General features: G+C 37.7%; 3 protein-coding genes and 1 long non-coding RNA gene across 8 annotated transcripts; all 4 read left to right on the top strand.

Moving 5' to 3' along the window:
* Positions 1-1,085: 1,085 nt before the first annotated feature.
* On the top strand, positions 1,086-2,253 carry LOC103962177. The gene is made up of 2 exons (XR_007255028.1): positions 1,086-1,454; positions 2,123-2,253. It is a non-coding gene; the product is annotated as an uncharacterized LOC103962177 (long non-coding RNA).
* Positions 2,254-2,318: 65 nt separating this feature from the next.
* Positions 2,319-4,078, top strand: LOC125467835 (CBL-interacting protein kinase 2-like). The gene has a single exon (XM_048575485.1). The coding sequence runs from the start codon at positions 2,452-2,454 to the stop codon at positions 3,931-3,933; it is 1,482 nt and encodes a 493-aa protein (XP_048431442.1). The 5' UTR covers positions 2,319-2,451; the 3' UTR covers positions 3,934-4,078.
* A 2,048-nt stretch (positions 4,079-6,126) lies between these two features.
* On the top strand, positions 6,127-18,821 carry LOC103962192 (cationic peroxidase 1-like). Its single transcript, XM_009374868.2, has 2 exons — positions 6,127-6,552; positions 18,348-18,821. The coding sequence occupies exons 1-2, from the start codon at positions 6,127-6,129 to the stop codon at positions 18,819-18,821; spliced, it is 900 nt and encodes a 299-aa protein (XP_009373143.2).
* A 1,542-nt stretch (positions 18,822-20,363) lies between these two features.
* On the top strand, positions 20,364-27,854 carry LOC103962178. Of its 5 annotated transcripts, none has more exons than XR_007255033.1 (5): positions 20,376-20,707; positions 23,849-23,954; positions 24,647-24,717; positions 25,658-25,880; positions 27,563-27,854. XR_007255033.1 is itself a non-coding variant. In XM_048575506.1 (3 exons), the coding sequence occupies exons 1-3, from the start codon at positions 20,379-20,381 to the stop codon at positions 25,672-25,674; spliced, it is 417 nt and encodes a 138-aa protein (XP_048431463.1). In that variant the 5' UTR covers positions 20,364-20,378; the 3' UTR covers positions 25,675-25,749. The 5 variants fall into 5 exon arrangements, 1 of the variants encoding a protein (XP_048431463.1); XR_007255031.1 differs by lacking the exon at positions 23,849-23,954 and adding an exon at positions 27,244-27,288 and having other exon boundaries at positions 20,380-20,707; XR_007255034.1 differs by lacking the exons at positions 23,849-23,954; positions 27,563-27,854 and adding an exon at positions 26,357-26,707 and having other exon boundaries at positions 20,382-20,707.
* Positions 27,855-27,896: the final 42 nt, after the last annotated feature.

A 27,896-nucleotide genomic window follows, 5' to 3' on the forward strand; every position in this document is an offset into this window, starting at 1 on the left:
GGGTGGGCAGCCGTCGCAGTTGAAACCTCTGCTAATACCAAAAACTGGAATATTAATTGCGTTGTCGTGTCGTGATTGGTTTCTGGGTGACAATGCCAAAGATGTTCGAGTCATGAAGCATCGCCCGCCGCCCACCCAAATTATATGCATTGCACCCCAACGCCAATCAAAATCAAAATATTGCCTTGAATGTTTTTAATATCGTAGTGATTAAGGTTAATGATATCAGAATTTTTTATTTTTTATTTTTTTTGTCAAAATGATATCAGATTTGAGTTTTCTAGTGGTTTCTAACAATTAAAAATATTTTCTGTTGAATTAAAAAATTTAGAAGTGTTTATAAGTGGTAAAAGCGCTTTCTGAATAAGCACTTAAGAGTCGTTTAGAAGTATTTTCAAAATAACTGAAAATGTTTTTGAAACCAAAAAGAACCTGAAGTGTTCCTTGAAAAAGCCTTAGTTATGTGTTTCTTGTTAGGTTTTTTTAGGATTCACTTGCATATTAACCAATGATTTGTTCTGAAAATATTTTCATCAAAAACATTTTACCAATTTTAAAAACACTTCCAATTCTTATTTAAAATGCAAATGAATTATGGAAAAGAAAGCATTTCAAGTGTTTTTGGAACTTAAAAACATTTTTTGTAAAACGGTTTCATTCATTTAAAAACACTTCCAAACGAGTCGCTTCCTAATTTTTTTTTCATATAAACTATAGCAATTTGTAGATGTAGTTACAAACGAGCATGATTCTACCTCTAACAATGAAACTTTCAACAAAACACTCAGCCAACAAATTCCTTCTCACAAAAGCATTATTATTTATTAAACAAGCACTTAAGGTAAGCAAATGATGACTATTATTATGGAATTGGATCTACTTCGAACCTTAGTGTCCGATGCCTAGAGATCCGTAAATCTGAGCTACACATTTGTGTGAAAAGAAATTGGAATCGTTAACTTGTATGAGGTGGATCAACGAAATGAGTTAATGAGAAATATCAAATTCGGCTCAAATTTGTGATTCCGTAAGTTCCGGACATTAAGGTGGTGGATCCATTTCCTGTTATTATGGCTTCCGTTTAACAAAAGCGCATGGAGTTAGCAAAACAAAACAGATATTATACTAATTTTACGAATACTTTATTTAAAATTTGGAAAATAATTTAAGAAAAAAAGGTGGCGCCTTTGTATTTATGTCCATGAACAGTGAGTGCGCAGTGCTGTGATCTGATGCAAACAAGAAGCCAAAAAATACGAGTGAGAAAAAATTCGGAAATTTATTGGTTGGCGTTGGCGCGTTAGGCACAGCGTATAAAGGATAGCCACACACCACTACAGCCATTTGGGTTTTCTTTTCGCTTTTCTTTATCTTGCTTTGAATCCAAAAAGCAAACCAAAATTCTGTTCTTCATTCTTTCCAACTGGGAGAGAATTTCTACCTCTAATTCCAAGGTAAAGCTCGAATCTTTTTATTCGTTTCTTTAATTCTATTTGTTGGTTCTGTCAAGTGTGAATTTTTTATTTTTTATTTTTTATATTTTTATATTTTTTATAATCTGTTTCCTGTTTGATTGCCTAGAAAATTTGAGTTTTTCTTTTATTTTCCCTTGTTGAGATGCTGAAATCTTGGAAATTTGAAGCTGGGAAATGGGTTGTTTTTCCCTGTTTCTTTTTGGATGAGTTTTAATTGAATATCTTGAATTTAAGAAGTAATTATGTTGCTGAATTGTTTACCTACTAGAAGTTGAAATAAATTAAAACCTTCAAATTATTTTATAAATTGCTGAAATAGATGATGAAGTTCACAGCTTTCGAATATGAAAGATACAGAAAACTACGCATTATTTTCGAAATTTGCTGCAACTTATGCACTGAATTTAGAACTTGTTAGCAAGTGCTTTTAAAATTTTTGAAAACGCTTTTAGTGAAAATAATTTTAGGTTACAAAAGCATTTATTTACTTGCACTTTTACTAAGAATTGATTCCAAAAATATTTTTATTAAAAACAGTTTCAACGGTTTTAAAGCACTTTATGTTTGTTGTTGGCAAGTTTCGCTCTTTGACTGCTTGCTACCTTGTTTTGTATCCGTTTGAGTTTGAACCAAGTCATCTTTTTCAGTTTTCTCTGGGTTATCAAAGACGAAAGCCAGGGAATGCTGAAAGATGTGCTTCAAGGTTGAGAATTCGCCATCTCTTATCGATGAGGTTGTAGCTTTGTTTGAGCTGCCCTTGCTTATCAATGATGAGACTGAAAAAACTCGCAGTGAGTTCAGATTCTATGCTCAAGTGCCTACTTCAGTGAGAAATATAGGTGGGCACATCTTGTCGAAACATGATGTCTATGAAGATGGTTGAACTTTTAAATTCTTGAGAATATAGTTTCTGTATTGTATATTACGCTATCGGGTAGAAGTAGCTTCTGCTGTGTACAAGAATAGTTAGCCGGAAATGGAAAACAAAGGGAGTGTGTTGATGCAGCGGTATGAATTGGGGCGAATACTAGGCCAAGGAACCTTTGCCAAGGTTCATCATGCAAGGAATCTTAAAACCGGTATGAGTGTGGCGATTAAGATAATTGATAAAGAGAGGATCTTGAAGGTTGGAATGATTGATCAGATTAAGCGAGAAATTTCTGTCATGCGACTGATTAAACACCCGAATGTTGTGGAGCTTTATGAGGTAATGGCCAGCAAAACCAAGATTTACTTTGTCATGGAGTATGTCAAAGGCGGCGAGCTCTTCAACAAGGTTTCCAAAGGCAAGCTAAAGGAGGATGTTGCTAGGAAATATTTTCAGCAGCTCATCAGTGCTGTTGATTACTGCCATAGTCGAGGAGTCTGCCACCGAGATTTGAAACCAGAAAACCTACTTTTGGATGAGAATGAGGATCTAAAGGTTTCAGATTTCGGATTGAGTGCCCTTGGTGAATCTAAGCGGCAAGATGGTTTGCTTCATACAACTTGTGGAACCCCTGCATACGTTGCTCCAGAAGTAATAGACAGGAAAGGATATGATGGTGCCAAAGCTGACATTTGGTCTTGTGGAGTGGTATTGTATGTTCTATTGGCTGGCTATCTCCCATTTCACGATTCAAATCTGATGGAGATGTATAAGAAGATTGGTAAGGGCGAGTTCAAATTTCCTAACTGGTTTTCGCCGGAAGTACGCAGTTTGCTGTCAAAGATCATGGACCCCAATCCAAATACTCGGATATCCATTGCCAAGATTATGCAGAGTTCTTGGTTCCGCAAGGGTTTGGTCCAAAAGCCGGAAATTGCTGAGGTACCAATGAAGGAGCCATCCCCTCTGGATGTTGATGCAATTTTTGGACCAAATGAAGACAGCAATTCTTCTGTCGAGTCAAAGCAAGAATTATCAAAGCCGTCTAACTTGAACGCGTTTGATATCATCTCCTACTCCGCAGGCTTTGACTTGTCTGGATTGTTTGAGCAGACAGACCAGAAAAAGGAAGTGCGGTTTACATCCAACAAAATGGCCTCCACCATCATCTCTAAGCTGGAGGACATTGCCAAGCGTCTGAAGCTAAAAATAAAGAAGCGGGATGGAGGATTGTTGAAAATGGAAGGGTCCACGGAAGGCAGGAAGGGGGTGCTGAGCATTGACGCCGAGATATTTGAAATCACCCCGACTTTTCATCTGGTGGAAGTGAAGAAGTCTAGTGGAGATACATTGGAGTATCAGAAGGTCATTAAGAAAGATATCAGACCAGCTCTGAAGGACATTGTTTGGACTTGGCAAGGGGAGGAGCAGCAGCAGCAGCAACAAGAAGAAGAGCCACGACAACTAGTGCAGGAGCTGCCGCAGGGACAAGAACATGTAGGGAAGCAAGAACCGCCACAGCAAGGGAAGCAAGAGCAACAGCCTTCTCTGGCACTCCCAGTGCATGCAGTCTCACCCCAGGATTCGTAACAATCGAATAAAAAAATGGTAGCGGATTTGATTGTAGTATGTGATGATATGAACCTTGTTGGTCTAGTATTGAGAAACATTAGTTTTTCTTAAACTAAGCGTGGTGGCGTGAGGATTCATGTAATAAAATTGCTTTTTTTATACACTTGATTACTTTTCCTACGGCGGTGGGTTTAGGTGGTTTAGGGGGACGGGGATGGTGTGGGTTTTGGTGGTTTAGGGGGTTGGTGGTGGTGGGTTTAGGTGGTTTGTGAAAATAGTGAGTATAGTGATTTTTATGATTTATTTGGACATGAATATTGGTAAATGTTTATGAATACTTGTATGATTTATGAATATTTGTAGGATTTGTGAATAGATAAGATTGTGAAAATAGGGAATAGGTAATATTGTGAAAATAGTAGGAAAGAAATGAAATTTCTATCGTGTTTTTTTTTTTTTTTTTTTCCAAACAAATGTCATCGCCATTTTGCCTTTGCTTCGAGATAGAGTGACCTGACAGGAGGGATACCCAGCCTCACCCAGGCGGCTAGCGGCACCAGAAGGCCACTGCCGAGTCGGTGGTCGACCCCAATACTTCTAATGCATTGAAGCTGGGGACCCGATCTACCAGGCGTCCTCACATCCAAAGACGACATGACTCTATGGTAGCTTCGCCCCCAACCCACCCTACTGATGCAGTGGAGGCCTATTCAGCGAGCGTGCAGCCTGTGGAAGACAGAGAACTCCCAATCGGGAAGAGAAACAAGAAATTATGGGGAAGTACTCCCTCAACTAGCGAACCCGCAAGTCAATAGCTTGTTGACGCACGACATGGGTGTTGTTTTGTGCACCAAGTGCTCCATGATCAGCAACTCATGGACTTGGAACTAATTAGAAACGTATGGGTATGAATTAAAACTAAAAGAATATTGGTACAAATTAGTTTAATATGGGTACATATCAAGATTTAAAATTATGGGGTACAGATTAAAGTTAAAAAAAAAAATAAGGGGTGCAAAAAAAATTGAAAAATAAAAGTAGAAATTAAAGAAAATACTAAAAGAATATATTTTAGAAATTGAGTAAATAAATTGAAAATTGTGGGTCCAATGAGATAAGTGAGCCAGCAAGACTATATTCGACTTCTTCACATTGGATTGGACTACTAAAACCAACAGACCAAAAGCCCAATTGGAATCAGCAAACATACAGACCAACTTGTTGGGATTTTGTTTGATCCACAAGCACACAGCCCAATTCTATGTACAGGAGAAGAGTAGGATTTGAAAAATAGGTGTGCTATTCACACACCTTTTTTTACTTCTCACACACCCTCTTAAGTTTCGGCCGTCTGATTGAATTAACTGAAAAAGATTAAAGGACAAAAATTAATAAAGGGGTGTGTGAAAAATAAAAAGAGCTGTGTGGATATCACACCCTTCTGATAAAATAATTTGCGGTGGGATTGCCAGATAATCTTATTCCCTCCCAAATTGAGAGATGATCAAGTTTAAAGGAAAACATACACAATTGGACGAAATCAATATTCTAGTATTATACTCTATCGAGAAGACTTGGAGGATGAGTTCATGTACATAATTATGCATGATTTGTAATTGATCAACCATGCTCATTGTCCACATACAGATTCATCACCCATGCACAACTTCTCAATCACCATAAATACAATATCTCAATCCTCCTTTAACCTCACCCACTTTTCTCATCTCATTTCAAACCCAAACTCCTAAAGCTAAACCCTTCTCAATTCAGCTTCATTTCCAGATTTCTATGTTTTCTTTTCCAATGGAAAACAAAGTCTTCCTCACCACCATTTCTATCCTCCTCATCCTTCTATCCCTACTTCCTCACCCATACAATGTTGTATCTCCCCTTGTCCTAGACCTTCTACTAGCACACTTGCCCCGACCCACCTCCATCATCCGCCAAGTTGTCCGAAAAGCCGTCGTTGAAGAGGCTCGACTCATATTCTCCCTGCACCGCATGCACTTATACGACTGCTTCGTGCACGGCTGTGATGACTCCATCTTGCCAGATGACACCTCTACCATGGAATGAGAGAAAAGCACCCCTCCTTATTCACTCCACGGATTCCAGGTTGTCGATGCAGCAAAGTCCGAGCTCGAGGATGTCTATTCGGGCATCGTGTCCTGCACTTACATTCTGGTCGTGGTAGCTAGAAAAGGGGTCATGGCCGTGGGCAGGCCAACTTGGGATGTCCAGCTTGGCCAGAAGGATTCTCTGACACCCAATGCCACCACTACCATGGAACTGCCTGGCCCAGATTCCCCTCTCACCAAACTTAAGCAAAAGTTCGTCGCCAAAAGCTTCACTACGGTAGAGATGGTGGCCTTGTCTAGCTCTTACACCATCGAGAGGGCGAGCTGCTGGTTCTTCCAAGATCTTATCTACAACAATGACAGCAACATGGACCGTCAGTATGTGGCAAAGATGCAGTTTGCCTATCCATCGATCGGGGGTGACGTCACAGTGGTAGTCGTTGACCCTCAGAGCCCCAACTCATCAACAAGACCTATTACGGCAACCTCGTCGAGCGAAAAGATCTGTTCCAGACGGACCAGGCATTCTTTGGCAATGAGGGTGGCAATGCATCGGGTAGGCCTAGCAAACAAGTCATGTTTTCTGTGTTTCATGTCGTTTTGTTATACCACATGTTATCTTAACGGGTTGTGTTGTGTCACACCCATTATCATAATGGGTCCTTAACAGGTTGGGTCACTTTACCCAACAGGTAAAATGACCCGACCGTTTAAGAAAAATATATATTTTTTCTTAAATTTGCACATACTACATTACCACATAAATATTATTTCAAAAGATAAAAACACATTTGTCGTTAAGTACTACATCTACACTCCAAAATAAGAGCCTAATAAAAAAGCAACAATACACTATTAGTCTACTACAAATATCAAATGTGCAAGGATATGAAAAATGAAGGAGTTTTTCTTTTCAAGGTTGTAAAGCCTTTCTCAGAAGTTAAAACCTTGCCAATGAAACTCAAAGCTTACTTGTTATTCCTTTTACAAAATCCTTCAATTTTCATCAATCATCATGGGGAAATTGTATTGGAACTTTGGTTTGATCTATTGTTGTCAAGAGTTATGTTGATAATGTTTTTAGTAAGGTTTTCCACATCATAACTCTCTTCTGCATAAATTACGTATAGAAAAACCAAATATTATAAACCATTCAAATTATGAGAAGTTTACCATAATAATTATGAAAAGAAATAAAACAATAGTATTATACCATATAAAAATATATTACCTTTTTTTTCAAATTTTCTAAATTTAATTTAATATATTTAATATATATATATAATATAATATAATATATAATTATTATAGTATTTTTAATAGTATAAAATTATTAAATTAATATTTTGCTTATCGTATATCGGGTTACCCACTGTGTATACCCGGACCAACTCGTTATCTTAACATGTGCTTATCGGGTTACCCGATAATGACCCGATTTGTTATTGTGTCGACTCGATAACCCATTAATTTCGTGTCGTATCGTATTGGGTTAACGAGTTATGTTAGAAATTACCAGGCCTAGTGTCGGGGGTGGAAGAGTAGGTTTTGCGCTACAGTAGAATAGTTCAGCGTTCCAGGAAGACTTTGTGGCGGCGATGAAGAAGATGTTGGCCCTAAGTCCATTAAGGGGAAACGATGGGGAAGTGCGGGTGAATTGTCGGCGAGTGGACTCGACAGTGGCGTAATTGGTTGGTCGAAGCAGCAGAGCTGGAAAACTAATAAGACAATTTATTATTGTACTAGTTATATTGCATTATAGCTTTAAGGCTCTTGATTATTGAGAATGATAATAATCTAATGTGAATATTAATTAGGTAATAACTAATAAAGACAAGCATATTTGGTCACTAGACTGTGCTTTTGAAATAAGTGGATTGACCTAAACACGATACAACACATGTGGATTAATTTTAAATAAATTTGCCAAGACAAGCCAACCTGTTTGTCACCTCTACTAAGTACGTACGGCAGCTTTAAAGCTAGCTATATTGCACTACAGTTCTAAGGCTCTTCATTACTTAGAATGATAAAAATCTACCGTGAATGTTAATTGGATAATAACTAATAAAGGTAAGCCAATATTTGGTCACTAGAATTGTGTTATTGGAACAAATTAGACTAGTAAGCACACCAAAAGCCCAATTAAATCGCCAAACATATAACCCAGCCTCTTCACATTTGATTTGATCTGATCTGATCCACAAGCATGTAGCCTAATTCTATATATAGACTGAAAGAAGACTCAACTCCATATACAAAACCAGATTAACTGTCATATATATAGGAGAAGAGTACGATTTTAAAAGATGATTTGTAGTGAGATTGCCGGATAATCTTATTCTTCCTAAATTGAGAGATCACGAAGTTTAAAGGGAAAATACATAATGGGACGAAAGTAATATTCTAGTATTATACTATCGGGAAGACTTAGAGGAATAGTTCATGTAAATAATTATGCATGATTAATAATAGATCAGCATGATCATTGTTCACACTCTAATTATATCTCTATAATTAGAGTGTTCACACACATATTCATCACCTATCAGTGTTATCACATATCACCCATGCATAGCTACAAGATTACAGTGTTCATATACTGATTCATCACCCATGCATAGTTTCTCATCACCATAAATACGTAATATCAATCCTTTTTAACCTCATCACTTTTCTCATCCCATTTTAAACCTAAACTCCTAAATGCTGAACCCTTCTCACTTCAACTTCACTTTCAGATTCCTCTATTTTCTTTCCAATAGAAAACAGAGTGTTCTTCACCACCATTTCTCTCCTCTTCCTCATATCCCTACTTCCTCACCCATACATTGCAAGTGCTACATCTCCCATTGTCCTCACCCTTTTACCAGCACACCTACCCCTGAGCCACCTTTATCATCCACCTAATCATCCAAAAGACTGTCGCCAAGGAGGCTCAACTTGCAACCTCCCTACTCCACTTGCACTTCCACGATTGCTTTGTCCAAGTTTGCGATGGCTCCGCCTTGCTGGACAACTTTCCCCACCATGGAAGAAGAGAAGGGTACCCCTCCCAACAAAGATTCACTTTGCTGATTCCAGCTCGTCGATGTTGCTAAGTTCAAGCTCTAGGATGTCTGCCCCTGACGTGGTGCCCTACACGGACATTCTGGCTGTGACAGTTAGAGAAGGGTTCGTGGCCGTGGGCGAGCCAAGTAAGATGTCCAACTTGACCGGAGGGATTCTCTAGCACCCAATGCCACCGCAACCGTGGAACTGCCCAGCCTATTCCTTGAGCCCACTGACGGGAGGCGATGGGGAAATGCAAGTGAATTGTTGGCAGGTGAACCCGACAATGGCGTAGTTGGTCAGTCAGTCAAAGTCGTGGTAGCTAGAAAACTAATAAGACTCTTGATTATTGTACTAGCCTTAAGACTCTTGATTATTGAGAATGATAATAATCTAACGTGAATATTAATTAGGTAATAACTAATAAAAGCAAGCATATTTGGTCACTAGAACTGTGTTTTTGAAATAAATTGGGCTGGCCCGTCCCGTTTATTAAGTGGATCGACCTAAGCACAGTATAATACATGTGGGCCGATTTTAAATAAATTGGCCAAGATGGGCTAACCTATTTGTCACCTCTAATAAGTACGTACTGCAACTCTAATTAAGGCTGACTATATTATACTATGGTTCCAAAGCTCTTGATTATTGAGAATGATAAAAATCTAACGTGAATATTAGCTGGATAATAACTAATAAAGGTAAGCTAATACTCTATCGGGAAGACTTAGAGGATAAGTTCATGTACATAATTATGCATGATTAGTGATTGATCAGCCGTGATTATTGTTCACACTCTACTTATATCTCTATAATTAGATTGTTCACACACATATTCATCACCTATCACATATCACACATGCATAGCTCTAAGATTACAATGTTTACATATTAATTCATCACCCATGCACAATTTCTCAATCACCATAAATACGTAATATCAATCATGCTTTAACCTCACCACTTTCTCATCCCATCTCAAATCCAAACTCCTAAATGCTAAACCTTTCTCACTTCAGCTTCACTCAGCGTCCCCACCTTTGATTGATGTGGACATGTCTTCGGTGAGGACCAAATTTTTCTTCAAGTTGAGGGAATATCTTAACGAGGATGTTATACATTGATTTGTAATACCATTGACTCCATCTTTTGCAAAACGCAAGTGACCCAATCGCAATTGCAAAGCCAAATGCAAATCCAATTTAGACACTTATAACATCCCAATTAATCTCATCTCCAAAATTTGATGACTTCTATTTGATGGTAGTGGTGGTGACAATCCTGTTTTGTTGTTTACCGTCAATGGTGGCCCCCCCATAGTCCTTTGTTACCTGTAAATGAGGTACTTGGAAATGTTGAGAACTGAGTGCCAGTTGGGATCCTGCTAACCAGTTGGTTGTTTGACAGATTCATGAATGAAAGGAAACTAAGGTTTGCCAACTGCGGTGGAATTTTCCCGCTCAACTTGCTATGTGACAGGTCTAAGGATTCGAGATTCCATATGTTGCCCAATGACGATGGGATTTCACCTGTGAAAGTGTTTTTAGACAAGTTAAGGATATGTAATGATTCAAAATCTCCCATTTCCTTAGGTACTTGTCTGCTGAAATTATTGCATGAGAAGTCAATCAAGGTAAAGATAAAGATAATCTTTAGCAAATTCATCTTTAAACCTTTACTAGTAACTGTTACAGCATCTTGAATAGAAGCACGTGGTAAATATGGAAAAAATCTATTTGCCCGTCTAAAACTCTTGATTATTGTACCAATTATATTGCATCTCTAAAACTATTTATTATTGTACCAGTTATATTGTACTATAGCCTTAAGGCTCTTGATTACTAAGAATGATAATAATCTAACGTGAATATTAATTAGGTAATAACTAATAAACGCTAGCATATTTGGTCACTAGACCTGTGTCTATGAAATAAATTGGATTGGCTCGTCCCTTTTATTAAGTGGATCAGCTTAAGCACGGTACAACACATGTGGACCGATTTTAAATAAATTGGCCAAGACGGACCAACCTATTTGTCACCTTTATTAAGTATGTACTTACTGCAGCTCTAATTAAGGCTAGCTATATTGTACTACAGTTCTAAGGCTCTTGATTATTGAGAATGATAACAATCTAACGTGAATATTAACTGGATAATGACTAATAATGGTTAGCCAATACTATACCGGGAAGACTTAGAGGATGAGTTAATGTACATAATTATGCAAAATTAGTGTTTGATTTGTTCAGCCATGTTCACACTTCAATTATATCAGCCTTCACATACACATTCATCGTCCAAGCACTGATTCACAGCTACAAGAAACACCTCCTTTTGCTTCTCAATCACCATAAATATGCCCTCTCTCTATCCTCCTTTTAACCCCATCTCCATTTTTGTCATTGTTTCAGACGTGCTTCCTAAACTCTCATCTCCTAAGCGCTCCTTAACGCTCTAAGCCCATCCTCTCAAACTTGCTTTGTTTTCTTTTCTAGTGGAGATGGAAAAAAAAGTACTCTTCTTTGCCACCACATTTTTTTCTTCTCCTCCTATTCCTACTCCTCCACCCATCGACCGTAGCTTCTGCTATTTCAGGTGCATATGCGACAGTAATGTGCGGGTGAATTGCTGGCAGGTGAACCCAACAATGTCGTAGTTGGTGGATCCATCAGAGTTGTGGAAGCTAGAAAACTAATAAGAGTCTCAATTATTGTACCAGTTATATTGTACTATAGCTTTAAGGCTCTTGATTACTGAGAATGATAATAATTTAACGTGAATATTAATTAGGTGATAACTAATAAAGGCAAACATATTTGGTCACTAGAACAATGTTTTTGAAATAAATTAGGTTGGCCCATCCCTTTTATTAAGTGGATCGACCTAAGCACGGTACAACACATTTGGACCGATTTTAAATAAATTGGCCAAGACGGGCCAACCTATTTGTCACCTTTATTAGGTATGTACTTACTGCAACTCTAATGAAGGTTAGCTATATTGTACTACAGTTCCAAGGCTCTTAATTATTGAGAATGATAAAAATCTAATGTGAATATTAACTGGATAATGACTAATAATGGTAAACTCATACTCGATTAGGAAGACTTGGAGGATGAGTTCATGTACATAATTATGCATGATTAGTAATTGATCAGCTGTGATCATTGTTCACACTCTAATAATATCTCTATAATTAGAGTGTTTACACATAAATACATCACTCATCACTCATCACCCATGCACAATTACAAGATTATAGTATTCACGTACGAATTCATCTCTCATGGAATGAGAGAATGGCTCTTCTCCCAACAAGGATTCACTTTGCGAATTTTAGGTCATCAATGTTGTCAAGTCCGAGCTCGAGGATGTCTGCTTGGGGGTGGTTTCTTGTGGGGGCATTCTAGCCATGGCCATGGGTGGGCCAAGTTAGGACGTCCAACTTAGCCGGAAGGATTCTCTAGCACCCAATGCAACCACTACCGTGGTACTGCCTAGCCCAGGCCTAGAGTCCACTGACAGGAGGTGACGGGGAAGTGCGGGTCAATTGTTGGCAGGTGAACCCGACAATGGTGTAGTTGGTCAGTCGGTCAGAGTCGTGGTAGCCAGAAAACTAATAAGACTCTTGATTATTGTACTAGCCTTAAGGCTCTTGATTACTGAGAATGATAATAATCTAACGTGAATATTAATTAGGTAATAACTAATAAATGCAAGCATATTTAGTCACTAGAATTGTGTTTTTGAAATAAATTGGGCCGGCCTGTCCCATTTATTAAGTGGATCGACCTAAGCACAGTACAACACATGTGGGCCAATTTTAAATAAATTGGCCAAGATGGGCTAACCTCTTTGTCACCTCTAATAAGTACGTACTGCAACTCTAATTAAGGCTAGCTATATTATACTACGGTTCCAAGGCTCTTGATTATTGAGACTGATAAAAATCTAATGTGAATATTAGCTGGATAATAACTAATAAAGGAAAGCCAATACTCTATTGGGAAGACTTAGAGGATAAGTTCTTGTACATAATTATGCTTGATCAGTGATTGATCAGTCATGATTATTGTTCACACTCTAATTATATCTCTATAATTAGATTGTTCACACATATATTCATCACCTATCATGTATTACCCATGCATAGCTCTAAGATTACAACGTTTACATATTAATTCATCACCCATGCACAGTTTCTCAATCACCATAAATACGTAATATCAATCCTGCTTTTACCTCACCACTTTCTCATCCCATCCCAAACCCAAACTCCTAAATGCTAAACCTTTCTTACTTTAGCTTCACTCAGCGTCTCCACCTTTGATTAGGTGGACATGTCTTCGGTGAGGACCAATTTTTTCTTCAAGTTGAGGGAATATCTTAACGAGGATGTTATACATTGATTTCTAATACCATTTACTCCATGTCTTGTAGAACGCAAGTGACCCAATCACAATTGGAAAGCCAAATGCAAATCCAATTTCGACACTTATAACATCCCAATTAATCTCATCTCCAGAATTTTGATGACTTCCATTTGATGGTGGTGGTGGTGACAATCCTGTTTTGTTGTCTACCGTCAATGGTGGCCCTCATGGTCCTTTGTTACCTGTACAGGAGGTACTTGGAAATGTTGAGAATTGAGTGTCAATTGGGATCATGCCGACCAGTTGGTTGTTTGACAGAGTCATGAATAAAAGAAAACTAAGGTTTGCCAACTGTAGTGGAAGTTTCCTGCTTAACTTGAATGTGACAGGTCTAAGGATTCGAGATTCCACATGTTGCCCAATGACGATGGGATTTCACCTGTGACAATGTTTTTAGACAAGTTAAGGATATGTAGTGATTCAAAATCTCCCATTTCTTTAGGTACTTGTCCATTGAAATTGTTGCATGCGAAGTCAATCAAGGTAAAAATAGAGATAATCTTTAGCAGATTCATCTCTAAACCTTTACTAGAAATTGTTGCAGCATCCTGAATAGAAACATGTGGCAAATATGGAAAAAATCTATTTGCCCGTGTAAAACTCTTGATTATTGTACCGGTTATATTGCATCTCTAAAACTATTTATTATTATACCAGTTATATTGTATTATAGCCTTAAGGCTGTTGATTATTGAGAATGATAATAATCTAACGTGAATATTAATTAGGTAATAACTAATAAACGCAAGCATATTTGGTCACTAAAATTGTGTCTTTGAAATAAATTGGGCTAGCTCTCCCTTTTATTAAGTGGATCGACTTAAGCACGGTACAACACACGTGGACCGATTTTAAATAAAATGGCCAAGACGAGCCAACCTATTTGTCACCTCTATTAAGTATGTACTTACAGCAGCTCTAATTAAGGCAGCTATATTGTACTATAGTTCCATGGCTCTTAATTATTGAGAATGATAAAAATCTAACGTGAATATTAACTGGATAATGACTAATAATGGTAAGCCAATAATTTACCGGGAAGACTTAGAGGATGAGTTCACGTACATAATTATGCATAATTAGTGTTTGATTTGTTCAGCCATGCATGATTAGCTAGCGTTCACACTTCAATTATATCAGCCTTCACATACACATTCATCGCCCATGCACTAATTCATAGCTACAAGAAACACCTCTTTTTGCTTCTCAATCACCATAAATATGCCCTCTCTCTATCCTCCTTTTAAACCCATCTCCATTTTTCTTATCCTTTCAGACGTGCTTCCCGAACTCTCATCTCCTAAGCCCTTTTTAACACTCTAAGCCCATCCTTTCAAACTTGCTCTGTTTTCTTTTCCAAAGGAGATGGAAAACAGAGTACTCTTCTTCGCCACCACCTTTTCTCTCCTCCTCCTATTCCTACTCCCCTACCCATTAACCGTATCTTCTGCTACTGCAGCTGCATCTACGACAATAAAGTGCGGGTGAATTACTAGTAGGTGAACCCGGCAATGTCATAGTTGGTGGATCGGTCAGAGTCGTGGTACATAGAAAACTAATAAGAGTCTCAATTATTGTACCTATTATATTGTACTATAGCCTTGAGGCTCTTGATTACTGAGAATGATAATAATCTAACATGAATATTAATTAGGTAATAACTAATAAAGGCAAGCATATTTGGTCACTAGAACAATGTTTTTGAAATAAATTAGGCTGACCCGTCCCTTTTATTATGTGGATCGACATAAGCACGGTACAACACATGTGGACTAATTTTAAATAAATTGGCCCGAGCCCACCTATTTATCATCTTTATTAAGTATGTACTTACTGCAGCTCTAATTAAGGCTAGCTATATTGTATTACAGTTCCAAGGCTCTTGGTTATTGTACCAGTTATTAAGTATGTACTTACTACCCAATTGATGTACATGAACATCCCAAAGTGTTCCCGATAGACTATTATGGCTTTCTTCCAATCGTGAATGTTTCCCTTTAAACTCGATCATCTCTCGATTTGGGAGGGAATAAGATTATCTAGCAAAGGAATCTGACAAGCTACAAACTCGATCATCTTGTTGTAATCTGGTTTGGTATTTGGATCGAGCGAGTTGGGCCTATTATTTCCACTAACTACATATATATATATATATATATATATATAATTGGGCAGTGTGCTTCAGCTTAACCAGATCAAATCAAAACAAATCAAATCAAATCTCAACAAGTTGGGCTCTATCACTATATATGTTTTTGGTCTGTTTAATTACTAGTCCAATCCAATGTGAAGAAGCTCTCTACTTTTTTGCTCCATTCGGGTTTGGGTTTCCTGCTTAACTAATTAGGTTAATCAAAGATCGCAAACCACCATGTCAAAGACACTACTGGACTGGTAGTGTGTCACACTCAGCGTGGACTCTCAGTCATATATTAATTTGAGTTTTTGCACGGTCCTGGTACTACCTACTTACTGTGATTTCTTCTGCTAACCCTTCCAATGGTGGTGGAAGGCACTAGTCAAGGATGCTCCAAATTAATGTTGCAGACAAGGTTTTGCTTTCTCAAGGCCATCCATCTATCACTTTTACTCCATATGTCCCAACTCCCAAGCATTGCATCATTAATCAATATCTTGTTTCCACTGCTACTTGTGCAGACGGTGATGATTCCGGCTAGATTCTATGGTCTTGTGCTTATATATGAGTCATTCAATGCCGTTGTGAGGTGTTGTAATTTACATACATACATACATACATACATATATATATAGTGAACTAACCACACCAGGTTCTCCACCCAAATCTTTCAAAATCCTCCGAGTTTCCTGGGACAAGATGATAATAGGTTTAATATAACTGATTGGGCCTGGTTGGTTTGGTTGAAGTTCGTAACATATCCCAAGCCCACGTATGAGTCCAGGTTGGAGAAGTGATGTCCAAGCCCATGTACACATATAGGATTATCTTTAATGGGTTTAGTTCCAATTTCCATCCAAAGTGGACTAAATCTAAATGTGGTAGCTACGGTTTTTCTGTTATGTATTACAAGATTCAATATATTAAAAATATGATGGGTCCATATATAACTGACAAGAACTAGCGTTAGATCGTTATGTATTTCAGAAGCATTATAATTATTAAGCTAATGCTAAATGAGTATTATGAGTTGAAACCGCTCATGTTTTCTTTAAGAACTTCAAATGATCGATGCATGTGTTTTCGGTACTGTCTCCTTACAGGCAGCGTCATCGAGGGCAAGGAAGTTTCTTAACTTTCACTGTCCTTGGTTTGGACTCTTGGTGGGATCCCTCCGAAATCCCTAAACATCCAAACCATTCAGTTCGATGTTGAGGCTGGTCGGCAGGATCCCAACTGGCACTCAGTTCTCAACATTTCCAAGTACCTCCTTTATAGGTAATAAAGGACTATAGGGGCCACCATTGACGGTAGACAACAAAATAGGATTGTCAACACCACCACCGTAAAATGGAAGTCATCAAAATTCTGGAGATGAGATTAATTGGGATGTTATAAGTGTCGAAGTTGGATTTGCATTTGGCTTTGCAATTGCGATTGGGTCACTTGCGTTCTACAAGAGATGGAGTAAATAGTATTACAAATCAATGTATAACATCCTCGTTAAGATATTCCCTCAACTTGAAGGAAAAATTGGTCTTCATCGAAGACATGTCCACATAAATAAAAGGTGGAGACGCTGAGTAAAGCTGAAGTGAGAAAGGTTTTAGCATTTAGGAGTTTGGATTTGAGATGGGATGAGAAAGTGGTGAGGTTAAAGCATGATTGATATTACGTATTTATGGTGATTGTGAAACTGTGCATGGGTGATGAATTAGTATGTAAACATTGTAATCTTAGAGTTGTGCATGGGTGATACGTGATTGGTGATGAATATGTGTGTGAACAATCTAATTATAGAGATATAATTAGAGTGTGAACAATAATCACGGCTGATCAATCACTAATCATGCATAATTATGTACATGAACTCATCCTCTAAGTCTTCCTAGTAGAGTATTGGCTTCCCTTTATTAGTTATTATCCAGTTAATATTCACGTTAGATTTTTATCATTCTCAATAACTAAGAACCTTGGAACCGTAGTATAATATAGCTAGCCTTAATTAGAGTTGCAGTACGCACTTATTAGAGGTGACAAATAGGTTAGCCCATGTTGGTGAATTTATTTAAAATCGGCCCACATGTGTTGTACTGTGCTTAGGTTGATCCACTTAATAAATGGGACAGGCCAACCCAATTTATTTCAAAAACATAGTTCTAGTGACCAAATATTCCTGCATTTATTAGTTATTACCTAATTAATATTCACGTTAGATTATTATCATTCTCAGTAATTAAGAGCCTTAAGGCTAGTACAATATAACTGGTACAATAGTCAAGAGTGTTATTGGTTTTCTAGTTACCACGACTCTAATCGATTGACCAACTACGCCTGTCGGGTTCACCTGCATACAATTCACTCGCATTTCCCCATCGCCTCTCGTCAGCAGGCTCAAGGCTTAGGATGGGCAGTTCCTTATAGAGTATGGCATTACCATTATTAGTCATTTCCCCTATCCTCAACCTTCTACCACGCCACTTGCCCTTGGGCCATCTCCGTCATCCGCGCAGTGGTCCAAAGGGTCGTCGCCGGGGAGCCTCGACTCAGGGCCTCCCTCCTCCGAATGCACTTCCACGACTGCTTCGTGCAGGGCTACGATGGCTTTGTCCTCCTGGACGATACCCTTGCCATGGAAGGAGAGAAGGGCACCCCTTGAAACAAGAATTCCCTCTGCGGCTTCCAAGTCGTCAATGCCACAAAGTCAGAGCTCGAGCATGTCTGTCAGGGCGTGGTGTCCTGCGCCGACACTCTGGCTGTGGCAGCCAGAGAAGGGGTCGTTGCCGTGGGTGGGCCAAGTTGGGACTTCCTGCTTGGCCGGAAGGATTCCCTGGCGCCCAATGCCAGTGCCACCATCGAGTTACCCGACTTGGATTCCCCTATTGCCGGTCTCAGGAAAATGTTCACCGCCAAAGGTTTCACGGAGGCAGAGATGGTGGCCCTGTCTAGCGCCCATAATATCGGGAGGTCGAGCTGCCGTTTCTTCTGCGGTCGCATCTACAACGACGCTAACATAGACCGAGAGTACGCGGCTAGGCTGCAAACCGCCTGTCCAGCTGTCGGGGGCAACCTCATAGTGGCGCCCCTTGACCCTTGGAGCCCCGATATGTTCGACAACGCCTACTACGACAACTTGGTGGAGTGGAGGGGCCTGTTCCAATCGGACCATGCATTGTTCAGCGGTAGAGCGACAATGCGGTAGAGGAACAAGTCCTGCGCTACAGCAGAATTTTGTCGGTGTTCAAGGCGGATTTTGTGGCGGCCATGTAGAAGATGTCTGCCCTGAGCCCACTGACGGGAGACCAGGGCAAAGTGAGGGTCAATTGCTGGAGGGTGAACTCGGCGGTGGAGTAGGTTGTTTGGAAAATGTACTAAGACTCGTGGTGTCGTTGAAGAGAGTTCCTTTTATTTTTCTGTTGGTTAATTTTAAATTTAAATGAATAAAAAAGCAGCTTCGACTTTGTTTTTCTACACTTTTTACTAGGGGCGGAAATTTTTACCAAATTACCGTACCAATAGCCATACCAACCATACCATACCAAATTATTACCAAAAAATTGTACTAATTGGTAATGGTACAGTATTTGTACTATACCATATTGTTTCGGTACAGTACTGGTATCCAAAACCAGTACCGGTGGTATACCATAGCTACCAATATTATTAATATTATATTATGTATTTATTCATATAATTATTTGAGGGCAAAATTAATAAAATTAATAATAATTATTGTAGAAATGTAAAAAATGTAAAAAGAAAAATATACAATCACTCATAGTGACAACCTTTACAACTTTCATGAAGAGGTCAGCTTCAAAATCCAACACTATAATCTATAAACCTTAAATTTATATTTAACCGTCGATTGTTATTTACGCTTTATTCTTCTTATTGAATTTTATTTTTAAAATTTTATTTTTTGAAAACATGATCATCTAACGGATGTAAGAAGATGAACGATTCAGATATTTGATATCACATTTTAATATTTATGGTTAACTGAAATATGAGTCGATGTTATAGAGTTTGTAGAAACTTTATAAACATCAAGCAATATTTTCACTAACCGTAAAACTCTGAACATAATATCAACGATCCAAACTGTTCATCTTCCTGCATCCTCTAATAGATCATTATTTTCAAAAAAAAAAAAAAAAAAAAAGAGTTTTAACGAAAAGTCCATGGTACTGTTCACTTTAATGAAAAATCACATTTTTACACTAAAAAGTCAATCCTGGTACTATTCATTTTACCCTTTATATTGTTCTTATTATTAAAATTCAAAGTTTTCAAGCCAATCTGAAAAAAAAAACAAAATTTGATGAGAAAAATGAAGTGTAAATGTAAACAACAATCAATGGTTAAATTTTGATATATGATTTATATGATTATAATGATGAATTTCAAAGTTAAGTTCTTCACGAAAGTTGTAAAGCTTGTCATTACAAGCGTTTATATATTTTTTTACACTTCTACATTAATTAAAATATATTAGATTTTGGGCAAACCAAGTGACGTAAAACAAAGTAACAGTTATCATTGGCATACCATACCAACTAAACTATTTGGTATATTGATACTCGGTATACCGAAAGTTTGATACAGTAATAGTAATAAATTTTACCGTACCAAATATTTGATATGGTAATTGGTACATAGGAATGTACCAAAACCACCCCAACTTTTGACTTTGTTGTTTGTTGGTTCGTGGAATATCCGATTTTTATTTTTCTAATATTTTTTATTTTATAAATTAATGAAATCTCCTTTGAAGGAGGAGAGGAGAGAGATTGTTTCGTCGGAATGGCGATCCCAATTCAATTCAAATTTCTCGCTCTCTCTCCCGCTCTCCTCTCGCCCTCCTCTTTTGGAATGGCGACACCACCACCACGTCGCCGACGCCGATCTCGTCCCGAACAAGGAGCCGAGAGATCGTTGTCTTGTCGGCCAACATTCGGGGTACCGCCGCCACTGCTGCCTCAGACCCGCCCCGGCCCAAATTCCCGACCGACGAAAAGCTTGGGTCCACTCCACTGACCTCAATTCAATCTCCCCATCTTTGGTCGATTTGAGCGGGATAATAAGGTTAGGGTTTGCTATTGGGAGCATTGTTGCGTGGGCAAGTTTGCTGTGGGAGAATCTTAGGGTTGTTTTTTTAATTTATCGAAATTCAAGTCGGGGTTTTTTAAATTTGTTTACTCGTTCATCGTCCGTGCCTTCATCATCAACCCTTGGTTTTGTTGGTTCTTTGAGAATTTAAATAATCCTGTCCTTGTGTTGTTGATTTTTTCCATCTCATGTTGAACCCAATTTTCTTTTTCTTTCTCCAAAATATGAAATTTATTAAATAAAAAAAATGACTGATTTGATTTCTAATAGAAAGCCAAGTGCTTTTTGGGTTTCATTTTACTTTCTACGCTTGTATTGTTGTATAAGAGATTGTTTGCTGTAGAATTTATTACCAAGTTGGTTTGGTTATAGCTTTCATTCTCTTTCCTCGATTTGGGTTCCTACTAGCTTCTACTGCTGTAAAAGATGTTTGTAGCTTCAATGATTTTTACCGCATTGTTTATGTTATGCATTATGGTCTATGAATTTTCAATCATTTCATGTCTGAATGATGGGATCTCTGCTTCGTTAGGATTAAATAATCGTGCCCTTGTGTTTGTGAAATGGGTGTTTCCTTGTGGGTTGGTTCTTTGAGAATTTAAATAATCGTGCCCTTGTGTTTTTGATATTTTCAATTTGATGTTTACCCCAATTTCTTTTGATTGTTTGAAAGTATATGAAATTTATTAAATGAAAAATGACTGATCTGATTTCTAATAGAAAGCCAAGTGCTTTTTGGGTTTAATTTTAGTTTCCACCCTGGTATTGTTTAAAGAGATTTGGCTGTAGAATTTATTACCAAGTTGGATTGGTAGACCTTTCATTCTCTTTCCTCCATTTGGGTTGCCTGTAAAATGGTTGCTAGCTTCTACTGCTGTAAAGATGTTTGTGGCTTAATGATATTTACCTGATTGTGGATGCTTTCTGAATTTTCAAGCATTTCATGACTGAAATGATGGGAACTCTTTTGGGGAGGCTACGCTAGGATACTGGTGCTTTTGGTTTGTCTTACATTCTCTTTTGTACGGAGGGCTAAAGCTTTGCCAATAGAAAATGATTTATCTCAAGTGAGAGATTCCCCTCAATTTCAGAAAAAATAGATGGGTTTCTCAAATGTGAGAGATTTGTAGCTGTCCACATTGCTCCTCGTAAAAATAAATGCATTGCTTTGCTTCAACTCTGATCTTAAGCCCTTCTGGGTTCATTGGTACTGCAACGCAATTCTAATCCTCTCTTGTTTTTGTTTAGTGCAACCCAATTCTAATAATGTTAGTGGTTCTGTAGATCACGGCCATATTTATGCCCAGAAGAGAGACTTATGCCCACCTGAGCGCGTAGCTGCGAGACCTTTTATGAGTGGAGATGATAAGGGTGTCCACTGCCATGTAGGATTAATCATTGTAATAATGTTAGTGGTGCTTTTGGTTTGTTTTACATTCTCTTTTGTACGGAGGGCTAAAGCTTGTGCCAATAGAAAACGATTTATCTCAAAAACTAGAGATTCCCTTCAATTTCGGACAACCACAGACTTGAAAAAGCAATTAAATTTCTCTGTTGATACCCCGAACAAAGTATAAGTTTGTTTTGAATGGTTGGACAACACAGTAGATTCATGCACAGCTTGTAACCACAACTCACGGGGTTCCTTCATTGGTTTGGATTTTTCGTGCTATTTCAATGTTAAATAGAATTCGTTGCTTTGATTTTGTGTTTGATTGGTTTGAATTTTGTTGTGCTATCTCAATGTTAAATGTGATTCTATCAAGTTCAAAGGTTTAGTAACTTAAGTAGATTCAGGCTCAACATTTTTGGCTCCTTGGAACGTCAACCCAAAAATCTACAAATTGCAATAGTAACTTCAACACTGGTTGCAACATAATGATAAGAACATTAGTTGTATTATAACACCATTTAGATGCATACAGTAAGTGTTACATTGTGAGCATTCAATGCTGGTTCACTCAGAACCACAGTCAGGGACTGAACTGAAAAAATCATGGCACTCGTTCATTGTGCATGCCTCCATTAGGCCTCCGGACGAAACTACTGAGAATGAACTGATTTTTGGGAGTCACATCAGCGCTACTGGCAACCATCCATTTGAGCTGCCTCAAGCGATATGTCCTTCATAGTGCTTATATAGACTAATTGTGGTGGGGCTGCGGTTGTGAAATTGTGGGGTGTAAAGGTTAGGATTATTTGTTCTTGCCTGAAGCACAGAATGTCAACTAGAAACAATAATGAATGACAAAGGGAAAATTAAAATGTTTACACTTTTTTATTCTTTCCCGTTCTTGCAATGTAATCCAGTAGAACACTAGGGTGGACGTTATGACTTTGGAAACATCAGTGAATCACCAAGGGCAAGTTGAAATGTCTACACTTTTTTTTTTCTTTTTTTTTTTCCCTTCAGTTCTTGCAAGTGGATGTTGGAGTTGTTCTTTTTTTTTTCCCTTCAGTTCTTGCAAGTGGATGTTGGAGTTGTAATGTGCTGAAAAAGGGTTTGGATGTGCACAGTATGTAGCTTGATGCTTTAATTGTTATATTGTTGCAGGAGTAATTTTCTTTAAATGTCTTGTATGTTTTGTTGCCCGTATTTACCAAACCTGGATGAAATGAATTTGAACTATTGACCATGTGGTGAAGGGAAGTTGGTACGGAGGTTTCAATGATCCCATAGGCACAACCCCAGAGTTGAAAAATCAATTAAAGTTGTCTGTTGATACCCAATAATAGCTAGCGAGTATAAGTTTGTTTTGAATGGTTGGACAACAGAGTAGATTTGTGCGGCTTTTGACCAAGTCTTGGGGTTCCTTGATTGGTTTGGATTTTTCGTGCTATATTAATTTTAAATAGAATTCATTGCTTTGATTTTGTGTTTGATTGGTTTCAATTTTGTAATTGCTATCTCAATGTCAATTTTGGAAAAAATAGATGGGTTTCTCAAATGTGAGAGATTTGTAGCTGTCCACATTGCTCCTCATAAAAATAAATGCATTGCTTAGCTTCAACTCTGATCTTATCCTTTCTGGGTTCATTGTTTCTGCAACGCAATTCTAATCCTCTCTTGTTTTTGTTTAGTTCAACCCAATTCTAATAATGTTAGTGGTTCTGTAGATCATGGCCATATTTATGCCCAGAAGAGAGACTTATGTCCACCTGAGCGCATAGCTGCGAGACCTTTTATGAGTGGAGATGATAAGGGTGTCCTCATCGTAATAATGTTAGTGGTGCTTTTGGTTTGTTTTACATTCTCTTTTGTACTGAGGGCTAAAGCTTGTGCCAATAGAAAATGATTTATTTCAAAAACTAGAGATTCCCTTGAATTTTGGACAACCACATAGTTGAAAAAGCAATTAAATTTCTCTGTTGATACCCCAACAATAGCTAGCCAGTATAAGTTTGTTTTGAATGGTTGGACAACACAGTAGCTTCATGCACAGTTTGTAACCACAACTCACGGGGTTCCTTCATTGGTTTGGATTTTTCGTGCTATTTCAATGTTAAATAGAATTCGTTGCTTTGATTTTGTGTTTGATTGGTTTGAATTTTGTCATGCTATCTCAATGTTAAATAAAATTTGTCGTTGAAAAAGCCTTCCAGGGGATAATTATAGTCTTGCTTTATGACAATTCGATTCTCAGTCAGTCCTTGAGTGGTATTTTGTTCAATTTCATGTTCTTGCTTTGAATTTCTTCACCATGCTATCAATACTTGGGAGAAATTATTTTTATTTTTCTAGTATTAAAGATGAATTGATGAATTTTGAAGAAAGATTTGGTAGAATTTCTGGTAGAAAGATTGTTCTTGTTCTAGATGACAAGTAGTACTGCTGGAAGACTGATGGGTTATTACATTAAACATGTTGTCAGGGAATATTTGGCTTACAGTTTTTTTTTGGTTTTGCACTTACAGTTTAAAGAAGCGGAACTACTTTCCTGGATCAACAATGGCTGTTTTCGCATTTGGGAGCTGTAGGGCTTGCAGTGAGTCTCTCAGTCACTCTTCACTCATTGTTTGCTGAATTGTGTTTTATGGTGGGAAAATATGTTTAAATTTGGATTTTTAATGTGGAGAACTTGAGTGTTATCTCGCTTTTTTCTGTATGGTTGCTACATTTTCTACCCTTTTTCCATCGATGATCTTTTAGGAGTTTGTAAAATGGGTGTTTCATCGTGTGTTGATTGTTTGAGAATTTAAAATACAATGTTCTTGTGTTGTTGATATTTCAATCTGATGTTGAACCCAATTTTCTTTTGATTGTTTGGAAAGATATAATTTATTAAACGCAAAATGACTGATTTGATTTCTAATGGAAAGCCAAGTGCTTTTTCAGTTTAATTTAGTTTCTTCCCTTGTATTGTATAAGAGATTGTTGGCTGTAGAATTTATTACCAAGTTGGTTTGGTAGAGCTTTCATTCTCTTTCCTCAATTTTGATTGCCTGTAAAATGGTTACTAGCTTCTACTGCTGTAAAGATGCTTGTAGCTTCAATGATATTTACCTACTTGTTTATGTTATGCATTATGGTCTATGAATTTTCAAGCATTTCATGGCTGAAATGATGGGAATTCTGTCGAGTAGGCTACGTTAGGATAATTTCATCGTAATAATTTTAATGGTGCCCTTGGTTTGTTTTACATTCTCTTTTGTACGGAGGGCCAAAGTTTTGTTAATAGAAAGTGATTTATCTCTAGCGAGAAATTCACCTTGATTTCGGAAAAAAATGGATGGGTTTCTCAGGTGTAAGAGATTTGTAGCTTTTCACATTGCTTCTCATAAAAATAAATCCATTGCTTTGCTTCAAATTTGATCTTAATCCTTTCTGGGTTCATTGGTCCTGCAACCCAATTTTAATCCTTTCTTGTTTTTGTTTACTGCAACCCAATTCTAATCTTAATCCTTTTGGGGAAATGCTGGATCTAGGTACCTGGACCGCATGAGGGGTACAATTTTTAATTACTCGAAGGCATTTGATGGAGGTAGTTTCTTTGGAAAGGGCGATAATACTACAGGGACAAAAGAAACCAAATCTTGCAGTTCTGTAGATCATGTCCATATTTATGCCCCGAAGAGAGACTTATGCCCACCTGAACGCATAGCTGCAAGACCTTTTATGAGTGGGGATGATAAGAGTGTCCACCGCCCTGTAAGTTTCTTTCTTTATACCCCTTTGTTTTTATGTGTTTTCATATAACTTTAAATGTGTTATCTGTAGCCTGCTTCAGTTTTAAGGTAGAATTGATATACTTATAATTCATGGCTGTGATCCACTTTGAGTTTCTTCATTATGACTTTCATCTATTAAGTTGGCCTTGACTTTCTTAGCTTTTAAAAATGTGATTCTATCAAGTTCAACAGTTTAGTAACTTAAGTAGATTCAGGCTCAACATTTTTGGCTCCTTGGAACGTCAACCCAAAATTCTACAAATTGCAATAGTAACTTCAACAGTAGTTGTCACATAATGATAAGAACATTAGTTGTATTATAACAACATTTAGATGCATACAGTAAGTGTTACATTGTGAGTATTCAATGCTGGTTCACTCAGAACCACAGTCGGACTGAACCTAAAAAATCTTGGCACCAATTGTTTACTCGTTCATTGTCCGTGCCTGCATCAGGCCTCCAGACGAAACTACTGAGAATGAACTGATTTTTGGGCATCACATCAGAGCTACTGGCAACCATCCATTTGAGCTGCCTCAAGCGATATGTCCTTCATAGTGCTTATATAGACTAATTGTGGTGGGGCTGCGGTTGTGAAATAGTAGGGTGTAAAGTTTAGGATTATTTGTTCTTGCCTGAAGCAAAGAATGTCAACTAGAAACAATAATGAATGACGAAGGGAAAATTAAAATGTTTACACTTTTTTATTCTTTCCCGTTCTTGCAATGTAATCCAGTACAACACTAGGGTGGACGTTTTAACTTTGGAAACATCAGTGAATCACTAAGGGCAAGTTGAAATGTCTACACTTTTTTTTTTCCTTTCAGTTCTTGCAATGCAATCCAGTATAACACTAGGGTGGATGTTGGAGTTGTAATGTGCTGAAAAAGGGTTTGGATGTGCACAATATGTAGCTTGATGTTTTAGTTGTTATATTGTTGCAGGAGCAATTTTCTTTAAATGTCTTGTATGTTTTGTTGCCCGTATATCCCAAACCTGGATGAAATGAATTTTAACTGTTGACCATGTGGTGAAGGGAAGTTGGTACGGGGGTTTCAATGATCCCATAGGCACAACCCCAGAGTTGAAAAATCAATTAAAGTTGTCTGTTGATACCCCGAATAATAGCTAGCGAGTATAAGTTTGTTTTGAATGGTTGGACAACAGAGCAGATTTGTGCAGCTTTTGACCAAGTCTTGGTGTTCCTTGATTGGTTTGGATTTTTTGTGCTATATCAATTTTAAATAGAATTCATTGCTTTGATTTTGTGTCTGATTGGTTTCAATTTTGTAATTGCTATCTCAATGTTAATTAGAATTCATTGTTTGAAAATGCCTTGCAGGGGATAATGGTGATATAATCTTTGTTTATTGCAATTCGATTCTCAGTCAGTCCTTGAGTGGTGTTTTGCTCAATTTCATGTTCTTGCTTTAGTTTTCTTGATCATGCTATCAATACTCGGGATAAATTATTTTTATTTTTCTAATATTAAGATGAATTGATGAAGTTTTAAAGAAAGATTTGGTAGAATTTCTGGTTGGAAGATTGTTCTTGTCCTAGATGACAAGTACTACTGCTGGAAGATTGATGGGTTATTACACTAGACTTGTTGCCAGGGAAATATTTGGCTTACAGTTTTTTTTTTTGTTTTGCGTTTACAGTTTAAAGAAGAGGAACTACTTTCCTGGATCAACGGTGGCTGTTTTTGCATATGGGAGCTGTAGGCCTTGCAGTGAGTCTCTTTCCCTTTTCTGTCGATGATCATGGTGGTGTTTTTGAAATGGGTGTTTCCTTGTGGGTTGGTTCTTGAGAATTTAAATAATCGTGCCCTTGTGTTGATATTTTCAATCTGATGTTGAACCCAATTTTCTTTTGATTGTTTGAAAATGTATGAAATTTATTAAAATGACCGATCTGATTTCTAATAGAAAGCCAAGTGCTTTTTGGGTTTAATTTTAGTTTCTACCTTTGTATTGTTTAAGAGATTTGGCCGTA

Source organism: the organism of the source record quoted next, unplaced genomic scaffold, assembly GCF_019419815.1.
Source record: "Pyrus x bretschneideri cultivar Hongxiangsu unplaced genomic scaffold, Pyrus_bretschneideri_v1 Contig11, whole genome shotgun sequence".
In the NCBI taxonomy this organism is placed as follows: Eukaryota; Viridiplantae; Streptophyta; class Magnoliopsida; order Rosales; family Rosaceae; genus Pyrus; species Pyrus x bretschneideri.

What these genes read in the sequence shown, in the direction of transcription:
- LOC125467835 (XM_048575485.1), top strand. Translation starts at nt 2,452, where the DNA reads ATGGAAAACAAAGGGAGTGTGTTGATGCAGCGGTATGAATTGGGGCGA.
- LOC103962192 (XM_009374868.2), top strand. Translation starts at nt 6,127, where the DNA reads ATGGCCGTGGGCAGGCCAACTTGGGATGTCCAGCTTGGCCAGAAGGAT. An exon ending in TGAGGGTGGCAATGCATCGG is followed by an intron (nt 6,553 to 18,347) that starts GTAGGCCTAGCA and finishes CATGTCTGTCAG; the next exon opens with GGCGTGGTGTCCTGCGCCGA.
- LOC103962178 (XM_048575506.1), top strand. Translation starts at nt 20,379, where the DNA reads ATGAAATCTCCTTTGAAGGAGGAGAGGAGAGAGATTGTTTCGTCGGAA. An exon ending in GATTTGAGCGGGATAATAAG is followed by an intron (nt 20,708 to 24,646) that starts GTTAGGGTTTGC and finishes TTGCACTTACAG; the next exon opens with TTTAAAGAAGCGGAACTACT.